At 37.3% G+C, this 17120-nt stretch overlaps 1 protein-coding gene across 1 annotated transcript in view; it reads left to right on the forward strand.

The window, feature by feature from the left end:
* GALNTL6 (polypeptide N-acetylgalactosaminyltransferase-like 6) overlaps nt 1-17120 on the forward strand; it is a 1585403-nt gene that overhangs the window by 583471 nt on the left and 984812 nt on the right. Inside the window, exon 2 of the mRNA XM_005683517.3 lies at nt 7423-7531. Coding sequence (XP_005683574.2) covers nt 7423-7531 — 109 coding nt within the window. The remainder of the gene's footprint in view (nt 1-7422; nt 7532-17120) is intronic.

The following is a 17120-nucleotide window of genomic DNA, read 5'->3' on the forward strand; positions in this document are numbered from 1 at the left end:
TTTGCATATATATTTGTTTGTGAAAGTGTTACTGGCTCAGTCATGTCCGACTCTTTGCGACCCCATGGACTGTAGCCTGCCAGGCTCCTATGACCTGGTATACTCCAGGCAAGGATACTGGAGTGGGTTGCCATTTCCTTCTCCAGGGCATCTTCTCGACCTGGGGATTGAACCCAGGTGTTCTTCACTGCAGGTGGATTCTTTACCATCTGAGCCACCAGGGAAGCCCACCTTTATTTTTATTATTTCTTAAATTCTACATATAAGGGATCATACAGTATTTGTCTTTCTCTATCTAACTTATTGCACTAAGCGTAATATTCTTTAGGTCCATACGCATTGCTGCAAGTGGCAGAACTTCATTCTTTTCAGGACTGACTAGTATTCCACTGTATATATGTTCCACATCTTCTTTATCCATTTATCTGTTGAAGGACATGTGGCTTGTTTCCATACCTTGGCAATTGCAAGTAACGCTGCTATGAACATTGTTTTCATGTATCTTCTCCAGTGAAGTGCTTCTGTTTTCATTTCCAGTTGTACCCCCAGGAGTAGGATTGCTGGATCGCATAGTCATTCTATGTTTAGCCGTCTTTGAGAAACCTCTGCATTGTTTTCCACAATGGCTGCACCAGTTTACATTGTACCAACAGTGAACAACAGTCCATTTCCCCCACATCTTTACCATTTGTTATTTGTTTATATTTTGATGATAGCCATTCTGACAGGTGTAAGGTAATCTCATTATGGTTTTGATTTGCATTTGCATTTCTACTAAAATTATCAGTATTGAGTATGTTTTCATGTGCCTGTTGGTCATCTGTATGTCTTCGTTGGAAAGAAGTCTTCTCTTTCCATTTCTTGATTTTTTATTTTTTTTATTTTATTATTATTATTTTTTTATTTTTTTAATTTTAAAATCTTTAATTCTTACATGCGTTCCCAAACATGAACCCCCCCTCCCACCTCCCTCCCCATTACATCTCTGTGGGTCATCCCCATGCACCAGCCCCAAGCATGCTGTATCCTGCGTCAGACATAGACTGGTGATTCAATTCTTACATGATAGTATACATGTTAGAATGCCATTCATATTGAATTGTATGTGCCATTTATATAGTTTGAATATTAACCCCTGTTGGTCATATATTTTATCCAATTCCACAGTTTGTCTTTCATTCCATCAATGGTTTCCTTTGATGTGCAAAAGCTTGTAAGTTTAATTAGGTCCAGTTTGTTTAATTTTGCCTTTATATCCTTTGTTTTAAAGGACATATCCAGAAAATATTTATATAATTTATGTCAAGGAATATACTGCCTATGTTCTCTTAAGATTTCAGGTCTTACATTTAGATATATACCTATATTTCTGTTCATTTTTATATGGTGTGAGAAGATATTTTAATTTCATCCATTTATTTGTATCCTAACATTTTTAAATGACTGAATAAGTGGATAATGAGGGAATCATGAGAAATATCCATGCTAGTGTATTTTTAGTAATCCATAAGATTTAAAGGCTGATGAGTGTGGTTCAAATTCTAGTTTGCCACTTATTATTTATGAGTTCTGGAGGACTTTATTATGTGACTCTAACATCTCTGAACTTGAGTTCACCTCCTACTCTTATGAGGATAGATTTTTACAAGAATAAATGTCAGTTATGTCTTTTTTTCAGCCATGTCATTCATTATATTACTATTGCTCTAATTGTATTATTTTTCTATGTGATTGCTTAGAACATTTCTCCAATAGCAATAATATATAAGAAACTTAATGACATCCAATGTAAGCACTTATACCCATCACCATATTCTATTAACATTTACTATAGTATACTTTGGACCACATACTTCATCATTTGTTTACTGTATATAAGTTTTGTCTCTTCAACTATGTTGTAACTTTTCAAGGGCAGTGGGAATAACTCAAACATCTTTAAAAATAGGAAAGACTGCGAAAACAACTCACATTTATATATATCACTTTATGATCAGCCAGGGCTTTCAGATACTTTATCTGATTTACTACTCGAAAATGCTTGTCAAGTGAATAAGTCGGGTACTATTTTTATTACTCTAATTTCAGATATGAATTAGCTGAGGGGCCTAGAGAAAATGTACATTTTTTTCATATGGTTTGAAACCTTAATTTATGTCTTCTGGCCCCAGATCCGAGTTCTTCCTTATGTCGTGTATGTGTGTGTGTGTGTGTGCTCTTAGTTCCTGAGCCATGTCTGCCTCTCTGTGGCCCCATGGAACATAGCCCACCAGGCTCCTCCGTTCCATGAGATCTCCCAGGCAACAACAGTGGAGTGGGTTGCCATATCAGGAGAGGAGCAAATGAACCTGGCCTTGGATATGGCTCTCATGGAAGGAAAGGCCAGAATTCAATAGAGTCATTTATTGATGGTCAAGATTTGGCTCAGATGGTAAAGAATCTGCCTGCAATGGCAGAGACATGGGTTTGAGCCTTGGGTCAGAAAGATCCCCTGGAGAAGGGAATGTCTACACATTTTAGTATTCTTGCCTGGAGAATTTCATGGACAGAGGAGCCTGGCAGGCTACAGTCCATGGGGTGGCAAAAAGAGTTGAACACGACTTGATTGAGCAACTCTTAAACTTGCAAGCTTTCAGAACTAAGATGGTTCTTTTCAAATGGACTGGGACTGATTTAGGTTTATTGATTTACCTCTCTCTGCTTTCCAGGTGGCTCGGCAGTAAAGAGTCCACCTGCCAATGCAGGAGACACAGGTTTGATCCCTGGGTTGGGAAGATCCCCTGGAGGAGGAAATGGCAACCCACTCCAGTATTCTTGCCTGCTAAATCTAACGGACAAAGGAGCCCAGTGGGTTACAGTCCATGGGGTCACAAAGGAGTTAGACACAACTGAGCAAGCATGCACACACACATGTACCTACCATGTTGTTGAAAATGGCAAAATTTCATTCTTTTTATGGCTGAGTAATAATCCATTGTATATATGATATATACCACATCTTCTTTATCCATTAATCTGTTGATAAATACTTATGTTGCTCCCATGTCCTAGCTACTGTAAATAATACTGCTATGAGTATGGGAGTGCATATACCTTTTTGAATTTCTATTTTTATTTTCCTCAAAAATATACCCAGGACTGGATTGCTGAATTATTTGGTAGTTCTGGTTTTCATTTTGTAAAATCACCCATCTGTTCTCCATCATGGCTGCACCAATTTACAATCCCACCAACATTATATGAACTTTCCCTTTACTTCCTAGAGAACAGATTTATTCTTTTTCATAATCACCAGCATAACAGGTGTGAGATGATATCTCATTGTGATTTTGATTTTCATTTCTCTGATAATTATTAATAACAGGTTTAAGCACCTTTCCACGTTAGCCATCTGTATCTCTCCTTTATAACTTTGAAAAACGTTTTTTCAGATCTTCTGCTCATTTTTTTATCAGTTTTTTTTTTTTTGAAGTGGAGTCACATGAGCTGTTTACATGCTTTGCTTATTAACCCCTTATCAGTCATATACTTTGCAAATATCATCTCCTATTCCAGGAGAACCTGTTGATGGTTCTTTGTCTGGGCAAAAGCTTTTAATTAGGGCCATTTAATTTTTTTTTTTTTTTTGCTTCTGTTTCCCTTACAAGAGGAGAGAGGAGAAAAAGAAAAAAAAAATTGCCAAGATTTGTGACTGGTTTTCCTAATGTCATCATTGTGTTTCTTCCTAGACATGGATTTGTTGTTCAGTCACTAAGTCGTGTCTGACTCTGGACACTGCAGCATGCCAGGCTTCCCTGTCCTTCACTATTTTCCCATGTTTGCTCAAACTTGTGTCCTTTGAGTCAGTGATGCCATCCAACCATCTCATCCTCTGCCACTCCCTTCTCCGCCTGCCTTCAATCTTTCCCAGTAGCAGGGTCTTTTCAAATGAGTCAGCTCATTCAATCAGGTGGCCAAAATATTGGAGCTTCTTCATCAGTCCTTCCAATGAGTATTCAGGATTGATTTCCTTCAGGATTGACTGGTTTGATCTCCTTGCAGTCCAAGGGACTCTCAAGAGTGTTCTCCAATACCACAGTTGAAAAGCATCAATTCTTCAGTGATCAGCTTTCTGTATAATCCAAGTCTAACATCCATACATGACTACTGGAAAAACCATCGCTTTGATTAGACAGATGTTTGTTGGCAAAGCGATGACTCTGCTTTTTAATATGCTATGTTTGTCATAGATTTTCTTCAAGGAGCAAGCATCTTTTAATTTCATGGCTGCAGTCACCATCTGCAGTGATTTTTGAGCCCCCAAAAAAGGTTTTCCATTATTTCCCCATCTGTTTGACATGATGTGATGGGACTAGATGCCATAATCTTAGTTTTCTGAATGTTGAGTTTTAAGCCAACATTTTCACTCTCATCTTTCACTTTCAATCAGAGGCTGTTTAGTTCTTCTTCACTTTCTGCCATAAGGGTTATATTATCTGCATATTTGAGGTTATTGATATTTCTCCCGGCAATCTTGATTCCAGCTTGTGCTTCATCCAGCCTGGCATTTCACATGATGTACTCTGCATATGAAATAAGCCTTCATGTATTCCTTTCAGAATGGTAATTGTCAAACAAAATGAATTCCCTGGGGGCCTAAGGAAATAGGAGAAACCATTCAAGAACTGTGCATAATAGGTATTATATGCCCTGCCTTAGGTGCTTTAAACAGCCCCATGTGGCTGCGTAAAAAGCCAGATGATGTCAGATGATGGTGGACAAATAGAATTTGTAGAAAGAAACAAATGGAATACTAAAGCCATGGGTTAAATTACTAACAAGTGAAACAACATGGCTGGGGAGACTGAGGTACCAGCTGAGTTTTAAGACATTTGAGCAATCAACCCATGGAGCCTGTTGTGCTGTATGCCAGACCAGGGACGCCTGCAGAGGCACCCGGCACTCTAAAGGTACAGAGTCAAGGGAGACAGCCACTCCCAACTCTCACTGGGGATCAGTGTGCTGTGGGCTGAGGACACCAAGCCCCATGACACCTGGGACAGGTACAGCTCTGAGATTTGACCTGGGACATCCTATAGGGATGGGTGCATTACCTGACACCCCTGGGTGAGGGGGAACCACTCAGTGTCTACTGGGACCCATTATCCTGCTGTTTATTGGGTCTGTGGAGATGCATCATACCTGGAATTGGGTGCATCATTGAGCAAGGGGAGAAAGTGGGCCATTGTTGGGTATCTCTAGCCCCTAGTCCATCTCCTGTCACATGACACTGTTGTGTGCCCTGAGCAACATACATATTGTGCACAACTAGGTCAAGGTCCTAAAACTGACCCCCCTCCCTTTCCAAAATACTGGGAAGACACACTCTGTTTCCCACTGGAACCACTGCTCAGCTGCCATCTTTGTTCCTCCCATTGGCCTGTGACAGAGGATGAGATGGTTGGATGGCCTCATCAACTCAATGGACATGAGTCTGAGCAAAGTCTGAGAGATAGTGAAGAACAGGGAAGCCTGGTGTGCTGCAAAGAGTAGGACACAGCTTAGCCATTGAACTACAACGGTGGCCTTCAGGACATCATAGCTCACACAGAGGCCCTCATTTCAGGCCAGGAATCCTTGAAAGATGCCTGAAAACCTCAGTGTCTCTAATGAGAGGAACCGCCTTCCCCAACAGGATGGCCTTGGGCACCATCTCTGCCTCACAGAAGGTATCACCCAGACAGCACTATATCTTCACATCAATGAGTCTGCTGCTGTGTCATCTTTATTTAGTCGCTGGAAAATGAAAGTAGTGAAAGTGCTTCGTGATCAGACCTCAGCCTAGCGGACTTCATGAACCAGTGGTTCAGATCACAAGAGCTCTTGCTGGAAGCACATTTTTACTATTTTGAGAATAATCTTGATCCAAATCTTCTCTTGCCTAGAGCTGTATTCCAATTATAAAATAAATATCAATCAGAAAAAAATGCATGAGGCTTTTTCTTTGTATTGGTATTAAACCTCAAAATTCTTTTATTCCACTTTCTTGTATTTTTATTATATTTCTGTTTATTTTTCCATCTTTTCTTTCTTGTCATCCTCCTTTCAAAATTTATTCTTAATATCTTTTGTAAACTCACCATCATCCTTGTATGTTTATTCCCCTGTTGTTGTTTTCCTGAACTTAATGACTATAATGAACATTTTAAAAAATATATTTAGATAATAATCACCTGATCTGGAAAGTCTTTCCTCTGATTTAACTACCACTTTTTAAAAAATATTAAGATCCATTTTTATTCTTTCCAAACTAGTGGAAGCTTTATGAGCTATAAAGATGGACTGAAGGTGGATACTTTTTTCATAAGTACAATAGTTGTCCTGCTTCAGACGAAGAAGTAAGAACTTTTATTTGGAAAGGCTCTTAGTTTCCTCACTGAAACTATCCATCTTCTGTTTTACCTAAACTGAAACTTTCAAACGTGTTCTATTTTTTCTGTTGATGTATTATTTCCAAAAGTGAACTAAAGGAAAATGGTATGTGAGTATGAAATCATTTATTTTATATTATCTTGACTTTTGAGATTGTGAAGATAAGCTTCGTCCCAAACATTTTATTTATTACCAAAATAAGCACCATAAAGAAAGAAGCAGCTTCAGCAATGTACACAAAAATAATAGTCAAGGTGACATTAGAACACACTGAGTTTCACGAAAGCATAGAGCATGTTGTGACTACATTGTTGATTTGGTGATCATTTCAACTGTACACATAGCCACATACCATATTTTAACAGAATTCTTGATGGGAGGTAGTATTTCATAGTCCTTAGCACCTCAATTTTGGTCTTAATAGAACTGGCCCAATTCCTGGCTTGGCCACTGTAGTTTCATTCAAGTTATTCTATTAATACTTTTAAGTGGCAGATATATGGAGATTTACAGTCAAAGACTCTTGTAAAGACTGAAGGATCTTCTATACATAAAATATCTTAGTACATGGTATACAGTGAGCATTCAACAAATGTTTGCTAATATTGTCATCAGGCCATTAAGATGTACTTGATCAAAATGAGTGAAAATTGTACAAATCACACAAAAAAAGTATTTTGTTTTAATACAAAATCAATAGCCCTACTGCCATAAATGGCTAGGCATTTATGCTCAGATGAAGTGCTGCACTAAATTATGAATGGCTTTGGATAAAATAAAATTGGAAATGGTAGATGTTGTGTGTGACACAGGCTCTTATTTTAAAAACAGAAAAAAAAGGTTTTAAAATGTGTGTCCATCAGGTCACTAGCAATGCCTTTCTTTTCAGTAGATGGGGAGAATCAGTTATTGGAGTATTTTTGATTGCCTATGATGCATCTGGCTGTGTTTACCAGCCACACAGAAGGAACTACCTCCTTTTTATGCTCTGAATACTTTCCTTTTCCACAGACATTCCCACTGGGCCTGGGAGATGGGCAGTTCTATGCATGGACAGATGGTTTGAGAAGAAAGGACTGGCATGACTATGGCAGCATGCAGAAAGAGGCTATGCGCTCAGGTATGGAGTTCAGTGTAAGCCAAGTGCTGCTTTGCTTTGTCACTTACAGCATCTCTCATTAGCCTTCCTTCTGAGCACAGGAAGGTAGGTTTCATGGCACCGTTGGTGGTCAATGATGGGCAGAACCAAAACAATTTCAAATTTCAGAGAGGAAAAAAAGAATTGCATTTATAATAGGAAATGAACAAGAGGTCATTTGAGTTTTAGAAATCTGTCATGTTGTATACTTCTGCATGTTTTTCAATAATTGCTGAGGGTATCTTGAATTGCTCCACTTATCTTGAATTGCTTAACTTGACACACACATATCTTGAGCGTGGTTCACTCATTGGGACTGTGGAGTATCTAACTGGCTGGGCCAAGGAAGAAAGGAGGACCACAGTTCTAAACACTGGCAGGTGGATCAGAGGAGCCAGGGACCTGAGGTTGATGATATTTGGGTAAGCTAACAGGTGGTTCAGTGGAATTCAGTAGGTTCATCTATGCATAGCACAGTTCTAGTCTTGAGGTAGTGATAGAAGAAACATTTTACATCTTAGGAAAAGTAAAGGATAAAAGGAAGTCCTTCTATAAGGACTTAGGTTGTTGCCAACAGGAATTCAGAAGGGTGCGGAAGTAGTAACCCAGGGATAATAACTTGCTAGAAGCCCATATTGTACTATTCAGAATAAGGACCTCTGTTGCTTCATTGTTGTTTGTTGGTCTTTTCTGTGTCATGGTGAAGATATCACAGGAATAGAGAAGCTGTGGTTTGCTAAAAGCATCTGCCTAGCAGTGAAACTGTGCATCCCAGGTCAGATGATTAGCAGAACCCTGGGAAGCTGCAGGCTGAGATTCTTCTGACCAACCTTCCTCATAACTCTTCAGCCAGGAAGACAAAGGTAAGGGCATTCACATGGTTATGAGGCTCTTCAGGGCTGCAAATGTTCTTAGCTCTGGGTCGGGGGTGCCTGACCTAATGAGAGTCCTGCATTTTCGTCTTTCAGTCCTTTTCTCTTAGTAAGGCTGTCGCCTAACCCCTGCTTGCCCCAAGAACGTTCCCTGTGTTCAGAGCATCAGCCTCTTCCAGATTACATCATCCTTGCTTGGCCAAGACTCTACGCAGGGTCATGAAAGTGAGCTCTTTAGCAGTATTCTCACTTGGCTAGTTCTCTCATCTTCTCCCTGTTTGCTTGATCAGCCCTCCCTTCAGCCAGCCCTCTGTTCCTCTTTATAACCATTGTAGAGCTGTTCCCATAATTTAACAGAAAATTCATCATCATTATCATCATCATCTTAAAAGGTATTGAATAGATATTTTGTGCTGGGTGCTTTACATACGTATTTTGTTTAAACTTCAGAGTGACTCTGATAAGTCTTGTAATCTCCAATTCCTTAAAAGAGAAAAGGAAAGAAAAAGAACTGAGGTCTTAAGAACTCATGAAATATTATCCAAAGTCAAATGGCTAACCAGATGCAGAGTGAGATTAAGTCAGGTCTTCTTATGGTCCATTACACCCCACTATCAGACACCTAGTAATAAAGTCTGGGCAAAATGAAGTCGTAACAGGGCACGTGTGAGAGAGAGAGAGATAGCTGGGCTCTTACTCTAGCTTTTTTGTGTAAGTGGCAAGTCAGTTTGTCTTTCTGATATTCTACTTTGCAGAATTGCTATTAGGACTATAGATTATGTATTTATATTTAAATATATTTAAATAATTGGCCTATTATTTATACATGTTATAAACTCCACCAATGATAACTGTAATCATCCATCTAAATTATTTTCACTTGATTTGGTGTGCCTGTCTTATGCTTGTGTCAATAAATTTTGGATACAAAAGGGAATGCTTCGTATTTATTTCTGTGTAATACTACCCTTTCTGCCTACTGGAAAACCTACCTTTAATTTTTACATCCTTAGTTGGGGCAAGGGAAATTGACCTATAAAGAAAATTGGTACTAAACAAGTTTCCTAAAGTAGACATGTCTTGTGCAATTAAAAAGCTCTTAAATAGTAGTATGTGTGTGAATCACTGGAGGATATATGAAAAGCACAATAGACTGTAATTCATCATTTTTAAATATTGTAAAATATAAATAAAAGAAGTATGCACACACAGACATACATACAGGTGCAAAGTCAAAATCAACACCTCCGTCCTTAATAAATAGGCCAAATAATATGGTTATTACTGCTATTCTGTCTCCTCCAAACCTTGAAATCCATGTTCCCACTTACTTTCCTCCATAATTTCTTATGTCTAAGCTAATACTGTTACATTCTGCCTGTGTTTGGACTTTAAAATTGAATCATAGTGTATGATTTTCTTCCTTCATTCAGAGTTGTTTCTGAGACCTGTCCATCTGCATGTGTGCAATTCTAGTGGATTCACTATTACTGCTGTTTAATTTTCTACAACAGTTTCCACTTTGTAACCATGTTGAGAATTCTCCAGTGTTGGTTATGTATGACATTGCTCTAAGTATCCTTGCTCATGGTTATGGGATAGAGGCAATATTTTCTTAGGGTACATATTTAATAGTAGAATTTCATGTCCAAGGAATATACATTTCAATTTTACTATGTAGTATATGACAAACTGCTTCCCAAAGTTGATGTACCTATTTTACTCCAGTAATGGATGGAATTCCCATTGCTCTGCATCCTGTCGGCACTTAATGTTGCCTGATTTTTCATTTCTTCTCACCATGGTGTGGCACTCACTGTCACATGAATTTGCATTTTACTAATTTTAATGTAGTTGATCTCTTATTTATGATTATGAACCATATATGCCTGCTTTGGGGTAAAATTCCTATTCCTTTCTATTTCCAATTTTTAAATTTATTTTTCTTATTGATACACAGAGTAATCTTATTTTGAATATCTTTTCCTGGTTGTATAGAGTGAAAATATCTTATCCCAAAATTGTAAAAATTTTTAATGTCTGTCTACATTGTTTAATGAATAGGAGTTCTTAATTTTGTTGTTGTCAAATTTGCAAATCATTTTTAAAGGATAGGTTTAAGTGATGTTCCATATTGTCTTTTTTAAGGTTGAGAATTTTACCTTTTGCATTCGGTCTGAAATGCAGCTTTTCTTCATTTTTATATCATGTGAGGTAGGGACCCAATATTTATTTAGTTTTTGCCTAGTTAGCTATCCAGTCAACAACACCATTTCCTAGAAAATGTATTTTTCTCCACATAGACCATAAGTGTTGACTCTGTTATTAAAAGATTCCATATTTGTGTGTTATCTTTCTAGCTTCTCAGTTCTGTCCCATGAGTAAAAATCTTTAAACTAATAACTTAATGTTTCATGTATGAATCTGTTATGTCTGTTCAGCCGCTCAGTCGTGTCCAACTCTGCCACCCATGGTGTACACCAGGCTTCCCTGTCCATCACCAACTCCCAGAGCTTGCTCAGACCCATGTCCATTGAGTCAGTGATGCCATACACCCATCTCATCCTCTATCATCCATTTTTCCTTCTGCCTTCATTCTTTCCCAGAATCGAGGTCTTTTCTAAAGAGTAAGCTCTTTGCATCAGGTGGCCAAGGCTGAATATTATATCTTTATAGCAGTTGTTGAAATCTGATAGAGTTCATCCTGCTTTCTTTTCTTTTCTTCCTTGAGAATGTGTTGCCATTCTTAACATAAAAATTTTCTTTAAAATTTTACTTTAAAATTTTATTCAGCTTCTCAGACTTTATGTACACATACATAGATATACACAAAATATTGGAAGTTTCAATTGTAATCAGTATATTGATAAATTAAGGAGTAATTTGCAATTTTCAATGTTAAATTATTCATTCTGTGGTTTATATTTCTTGGTGCTTGTTTGTTATCTTTACAGGTGTGTTTATAATTTGATTGTCAGACATTTTCAGTGCCTTTCCTAGAAAATTAACATTATATGGGTGTTGAGCATGTTATTAATCTTATCAAGATTCTGAACTATTTGTTGTTGGTATAGAGAAAGGTTGACTATTTTTTAATATGGACTCAGTTTAGACAACTTTCTAAACTCTTCTAGGGATTATAATCATTTACCCATAAGTTGTTTTGGATTCTCAATGTAGATATTCATAATGTCTGTAAGTAGTGACAGTGTGCAAAATGTTTTCCCATCCTGTACCTCACAATTTTAGTAATTTTTACTGTTTCTGCATTTGCCAGGACCTCAAGTGTCATGTTGTCTAATGGATATTGATAGCTAGTTTTGACTTATGATTCTGACAATAGCAAATTATATACTTGTGTTAGGATTTTATCTACTTGATGAAAATGTACCATACCCTGTAAACTAAGTCATCTGGGTATGGCGTTCTGAGAGTTTTACTTTTTTGCATCTTAATAAATGTTGATTTTAATAGAAATGTTTTGTTCAGTTGTATCTATTGGATTAAACTGCATTTTCTCCTTTGTTTTTAAGTATACTCTATCTATTGATTTCTTTTTATTTCTTTTTTAAATTTTTTTAAAATTTTACTTTACAATACCATATTGGTTTTGCCATACATCAACATGAATCTGCCACGAGTATACACGTGTTCCCCATCCTGAACCCCCCTCCCATCTCCCTCCCCATAACCTCTCTGGGTCATCCCCATGCACCAGCACCAAGCATGCTGTATCCTGCGTCAGACATAGACTGGCGATTCGATTCTTACATGATAGTATACATGTTAGAATGCCATTCTCCCAAAACATCCCACCCTCTCCCTCTCCCTCTGAGTCCAAAAGTCCGTTATACACATCTGTGTCTTTTTTGCTGTCTTGCATACAGGGTCGTCATTGCCATCTTTCTAAATTCCATATATATGTGTTAGTATACTGTATTGGTGTTTTTCTTTCTGGCTTACTTCACTCTGTGTAATCGGCTCCAGTTTCATCCATCTCATCAGAACTGATTCAAATGAATTATTTTTAACGGCTGAGTAATACTCCATTGTGTATATGTACCACAGCTTTCTTATCCATTCATCTGCTGATGGACATCTAGGTTGTTTCCATGTCCTGGCTATTATAAACAGTGCTGTGATGAACATTGGGGTACATGTGTCTCTTTCAATTCTGGTTTCCTCGGTGTGTATGCCCAGCAGTGGGATTGCTGGGTCATATGACAGTTTTATTTGCAATTTTTTAAGGAATCTCCACACTGTTCTCCATAGTGGCTGTACTAGTTTGCATTCCCACCAAGAGTGTAGGAGGGTTCCCTTTTCTCCACACCCTCTCCAGCATTTATTGCTTGCAGATTTTTGGATCGCAGCCATTCTGACTGGTGTGAAGTGGTACCTCATTGTGGTTTTGATTTGCAATTCTCTAATAATGAGTGACGTTGAGCATCTTTTCATGTGTTTGTTAGCCATCCGTACGTCTTCTTTGGAGAAATGTCTATTTAGTTCTTTGGCCCATTTTTTGATTGAGTCGTTTATTTTTCTGGAATTGAGCTGCATAAGTTGCTTGTATATTTTTGAGATTAGTTGTTTGTCAGTTGCTTCATTTGCTACTATTTTCTCCCATTCAGAAGGCTGTCTTTTCACCTTGCTTATAGTTTCCTTTGTTGTGCAGAAGCTTTTAATTTTAATTAGATCCCATTTGTTTATTTTTGCTTTTATTTCCAATATTCTGGGAGGTGGATCATAGAGGATCCTGCTGTGATTTATGTCTGAGAGTGTTTTACCTATGTTCTCCTCTAGGAGTTTTATAGTTTCTGGTCTTACATTTAGATCTTTAATCCATTTTGAGTTTATTTTTGTGTGTGGTGTTAGAAAGTGATCTAGTTTCATTCTTTTACAAGTGGTTGACCAGTTTTCCCAGCACCACTTGTTAAAGAGGTTGTCTTTACTCCATTGTATATTCTTGCCTCCTTTGTCAAAGATAAGGTGTCCATATGTGTGTGGATTTATCTCTGGGCTTTCTATTTTGTTCCATTGATCTATATGTCTGTCTTTGTGCCAGTACCATACTGTTTTGATGACTGTGGCTTTGTAGTAGAGCCTGAAGTCAGGCAAGTAGATTCTTCCAGTTCCATTCTTATTTCTCAAGATTGCTTTGGCAATTTGAGGTTTTTTGTATTTCCATACCAATCTTGAAGTTATTTGTTCTAGTTCTGTGAAAAATATGGCTGGTAGCTTTATAGGGATTGCATTGAATTTGTAAATTGCTTTGGGTAGTATACTCATTTTCACTATATTGATTCTTCCGATCCATGAACATGGTATATTTCTCCATCTATTAGTGTCCTCTTTGATTTCTTTCATCAGTGTTTTATAGTTTTCTATATATAGGTCTTTAGTTTCTTTAGGTAGATATATTCCTAAGTATTTTATTCTTTTCGTTGCAATGGTGAATGGAATTGTTTCCTTAATATCTTTTTCTACTTTCTCATTATTCGTGTATAGGAATGCAAGGGATTTCTGTGTGTTGATTTTATATCCTGCAACTTTACTATATTCATTGATGAGCTCTAGTAATTTTCTGGTGGAGTCTTTAGGGTTTTCTATGTAGAGGATCATGTCATCTGCAAACAGTGAAAGTTTTACTTCTTCTTTTCCAATTTGGATTCTTTTTTTCTTTTTCTGCTCTGATTGCTGTGGCCAAAACTTCCAGAACTATGTTGAATAGTAGCGGTGAAAGTGGGCACCCTTGTCTTGTTCCTGACTTTAGGGGAAATGCTTTCAACTTTTCACCATTGAGGATAATGTTTGCTGTGGGTTTGTCATATATAGCTTTTATTATGTTGAGGTATGTTCCCTCTATTCCTGCTTTCTGGAGAGTTTTTATCATAAATGGATGTTGAATTTTGTCAAAGGCCTTCTCTGCATCTATTGAGATAATCATATGGTTTTTATTTTTCAATTTGTTAATGTGGTGAATTACATTGATTGATTTGCGGATATTGAAGAATCCTTGCATCCCTGGGATAAAGCCCACTTGGTCATGGTGTATGATCTTTTTAATGTGTTGTTGGATTCTGATTGCTAGAATTTTGTTGAGGATTTTTGCATCTATGTTCATCAGTGATATTGGCCTGTAGTTTTCTTTTTTTGTGACATCATTTTCAGGTTTTGGTATTAGGGTGATGGTGGCCTCATAGAATGAGTTTGGAAGTTTACCTTCCTCTGCAATTTTCTGGAAGAGTTTGAGTAAGATAGGTGTTAGCTCTTCCCGAAATTTTTGGTAGAATTCAGCTGTGAAGCCGTCTGGACCTGGGCTTTTGATTGCTGGAAGATTTCTGATTACAGTTTCAATTTCCGTGCTTGTGATGGGTCTGTTAAGATTTTCTATTTCTTCCTGGTTCAGTTTTGGAAAATTGTACTTTTCTAAGAATTTGTCCATTTCTTCCACGTTGTCCATTTTATTGGCATACAACTGCTGATAGCAGTCTCTTATGATCCTTTGTATTTCTGTGTTGTCTGTTGTGATCTCTCCATTTTCATTTCTAATTTTATTGATTTGATTTTTCTCTCTTTGCTTCTTGATGAGTCTGGCTAATGGTTTGTCAATTTCATTTATCCTTTCAAAAAACCAGCTTTTGGCTTTGTTGATTTTTGCTATGGTCTCTTTTGTTTCTTTTGCATTTATTTCTGCCCTAATTTTTAAGATTTCTTTCCTTCTATTAACTCTGGGGTTCTCCAATTCTTCCTTTTCTAATTGCTTTATTTGTAGAGTTAGGTTATTTATTTGGCTTTTTTCTTGTTTCTTGAGGTATGCCTGTATTGCTATGAACTTTCCTCTTAGCACTGCTTTTATAGTGTCCCACAGGTTTTGGGTTGTTGTGTTTTCATTTTCATTCGTTTCTATGCATATTTTGATTTCTTTTTTGATTTCTTCTGTGATTTGTTGGTTATTCAGAAGTGTGTTGTTCAACCTCCATATGTTGGAATTTTTAATAGTTTTTCTCCTGTAATTGAGATCTAATCTTAATGCATTATGGTCAGAAAAGATGCTTGGAATGATTTCAATTTTTTTGAATTTATCAAGTTTAGATTTATGGCCCAGGATGTGATCTATCCTGGAGAAGGTTCGTTGAGCACTTGAAAAAAAGGTGAAATTCATTGTTTTGGGGTGAAATGTCCTATAGATATCAGTTAGGTCTAACTGATCTAATGTATCATTTAAAGTTTGCATTTCTTTGTTAATTTTCTGTTTAGTTGATCTGTCCATAGGTGTGAGTGGGGTATTAAAGTCTCCCACTATTATTGTGTCATTGCTGATTTCCCCTTTCATACTTGTTAGCATTTCTCTTACATATTGTGGTGCTCCTATATTGGGTGCATATATATTTATAATTGTTATACCTTCTTCTTGGATTGATCCTTTGATCATTATGTAGTGGCCTTCTTTGTCACTTTTCACAGCCTTTGTTTTAAAGTCTATTTTATCGGATATGAGTATTGCCACTCCTGCTTTCTTTTGGTCTCTATTTGCGTGGTATATCTTTTTCCAGCCCTTCACTTTCAGTCTGTATGTGTCCCTTGTTTTGAGGTGGGTCTCTTGTAAGCAGCATATAGAGGGGTCTTGTTTTTGTATCCATTCGGCCAGTCTTTGTCTTTTGGTTGGGGCGTTCAACCCATTTATGTTTAAGGTAATTATTGATAAGTATGATCCCGTTACCATTTTCTTTATTGTTTTGGGTTCGGGTTTATACACCCTTTTTGTGTTTCCTGTCTAGAGAATATCCTTTAGAATTTGTTGGAGAGCTGGTTTGGTGGTGCTGAATTCTCTCAGCTTTTGCTTGTCTGTAAAGCTTTTGATTTCTCCTTCGTATTTGAATGAGATCCTTACTGGGTACAGTAATCTGAGCTGTAGGTTATTGTCTTTCATCACTTTAAGTATGCCTTGCCATTCCCTCCTGGCCTGAAGAGTTTCTATCGAAAGGTCAGCTGTTATCCTTATGGGAATCCCCTTGTGTGTTATTTGTTGTTTTTCCCTTGCTGCTTTTAATATTTGTTCTTTGTGTTTGATCTTTGTTAATTTGATTAATATGTGTCTTGGGGTGTTTCACCTTGGGTTTATCCTATTTGGAGCTCTCTGTGTTTCTTGGACTTGGGTGATTATTTCCTTCCCCATTTTAGGGAAGTTTTCAACTATTATCTCCTCAAGGATTTTCTCATGATCTTTCTTTCTGTCTTCTTCTTCTGGGACTCCTATAATTCGAATGTTGGAGCATTTCATATTGTCCTGGAGGTCTCTGAGATTGTCCTCATTTCTTTTAATTCATTTTTCTTGTCTCCTCTCTGATTCATTTATTTCTACCATTCTATCTTCTATTTCACTAATCCTATCTTCTGCCTCCGTTATTCTACTATTTGTTGCCTCCAGAGTGTTTCTGATCTCATTTATTGTGTTATTCATTATATACTGACTCTTTTTTATTTCTTCTAGGTCCTTGTTAAACCTTTCTTGCATCTTCTCAATCCTTGTCTCTAGGCTATTTATCTGTGATTCCATTTTGATTTCAAGATTTTGGATCATTTTCACTATCAATATTCGGAATTCATTGTCAGGTAGATTCCCTACTTCTTCCTCTTTTGTTTGGTTTGGTGGGCAACTCTCCTGTTCCTTTACCTGCTGAGTATTCCTCTGTCTCTTC

This window comes from Capra hircus, chromosome 8, assembly GCF_001704415.2.
Source record: "Capra hircus breed San Clemente chromosome 8, ASM170441v1, whole genome shotgun sequence".
NCBI lineage: Eukaryota > Metazoa > Chordata > Mammalia > Artiodactyla > Bovidae > Capra > Capra hircus.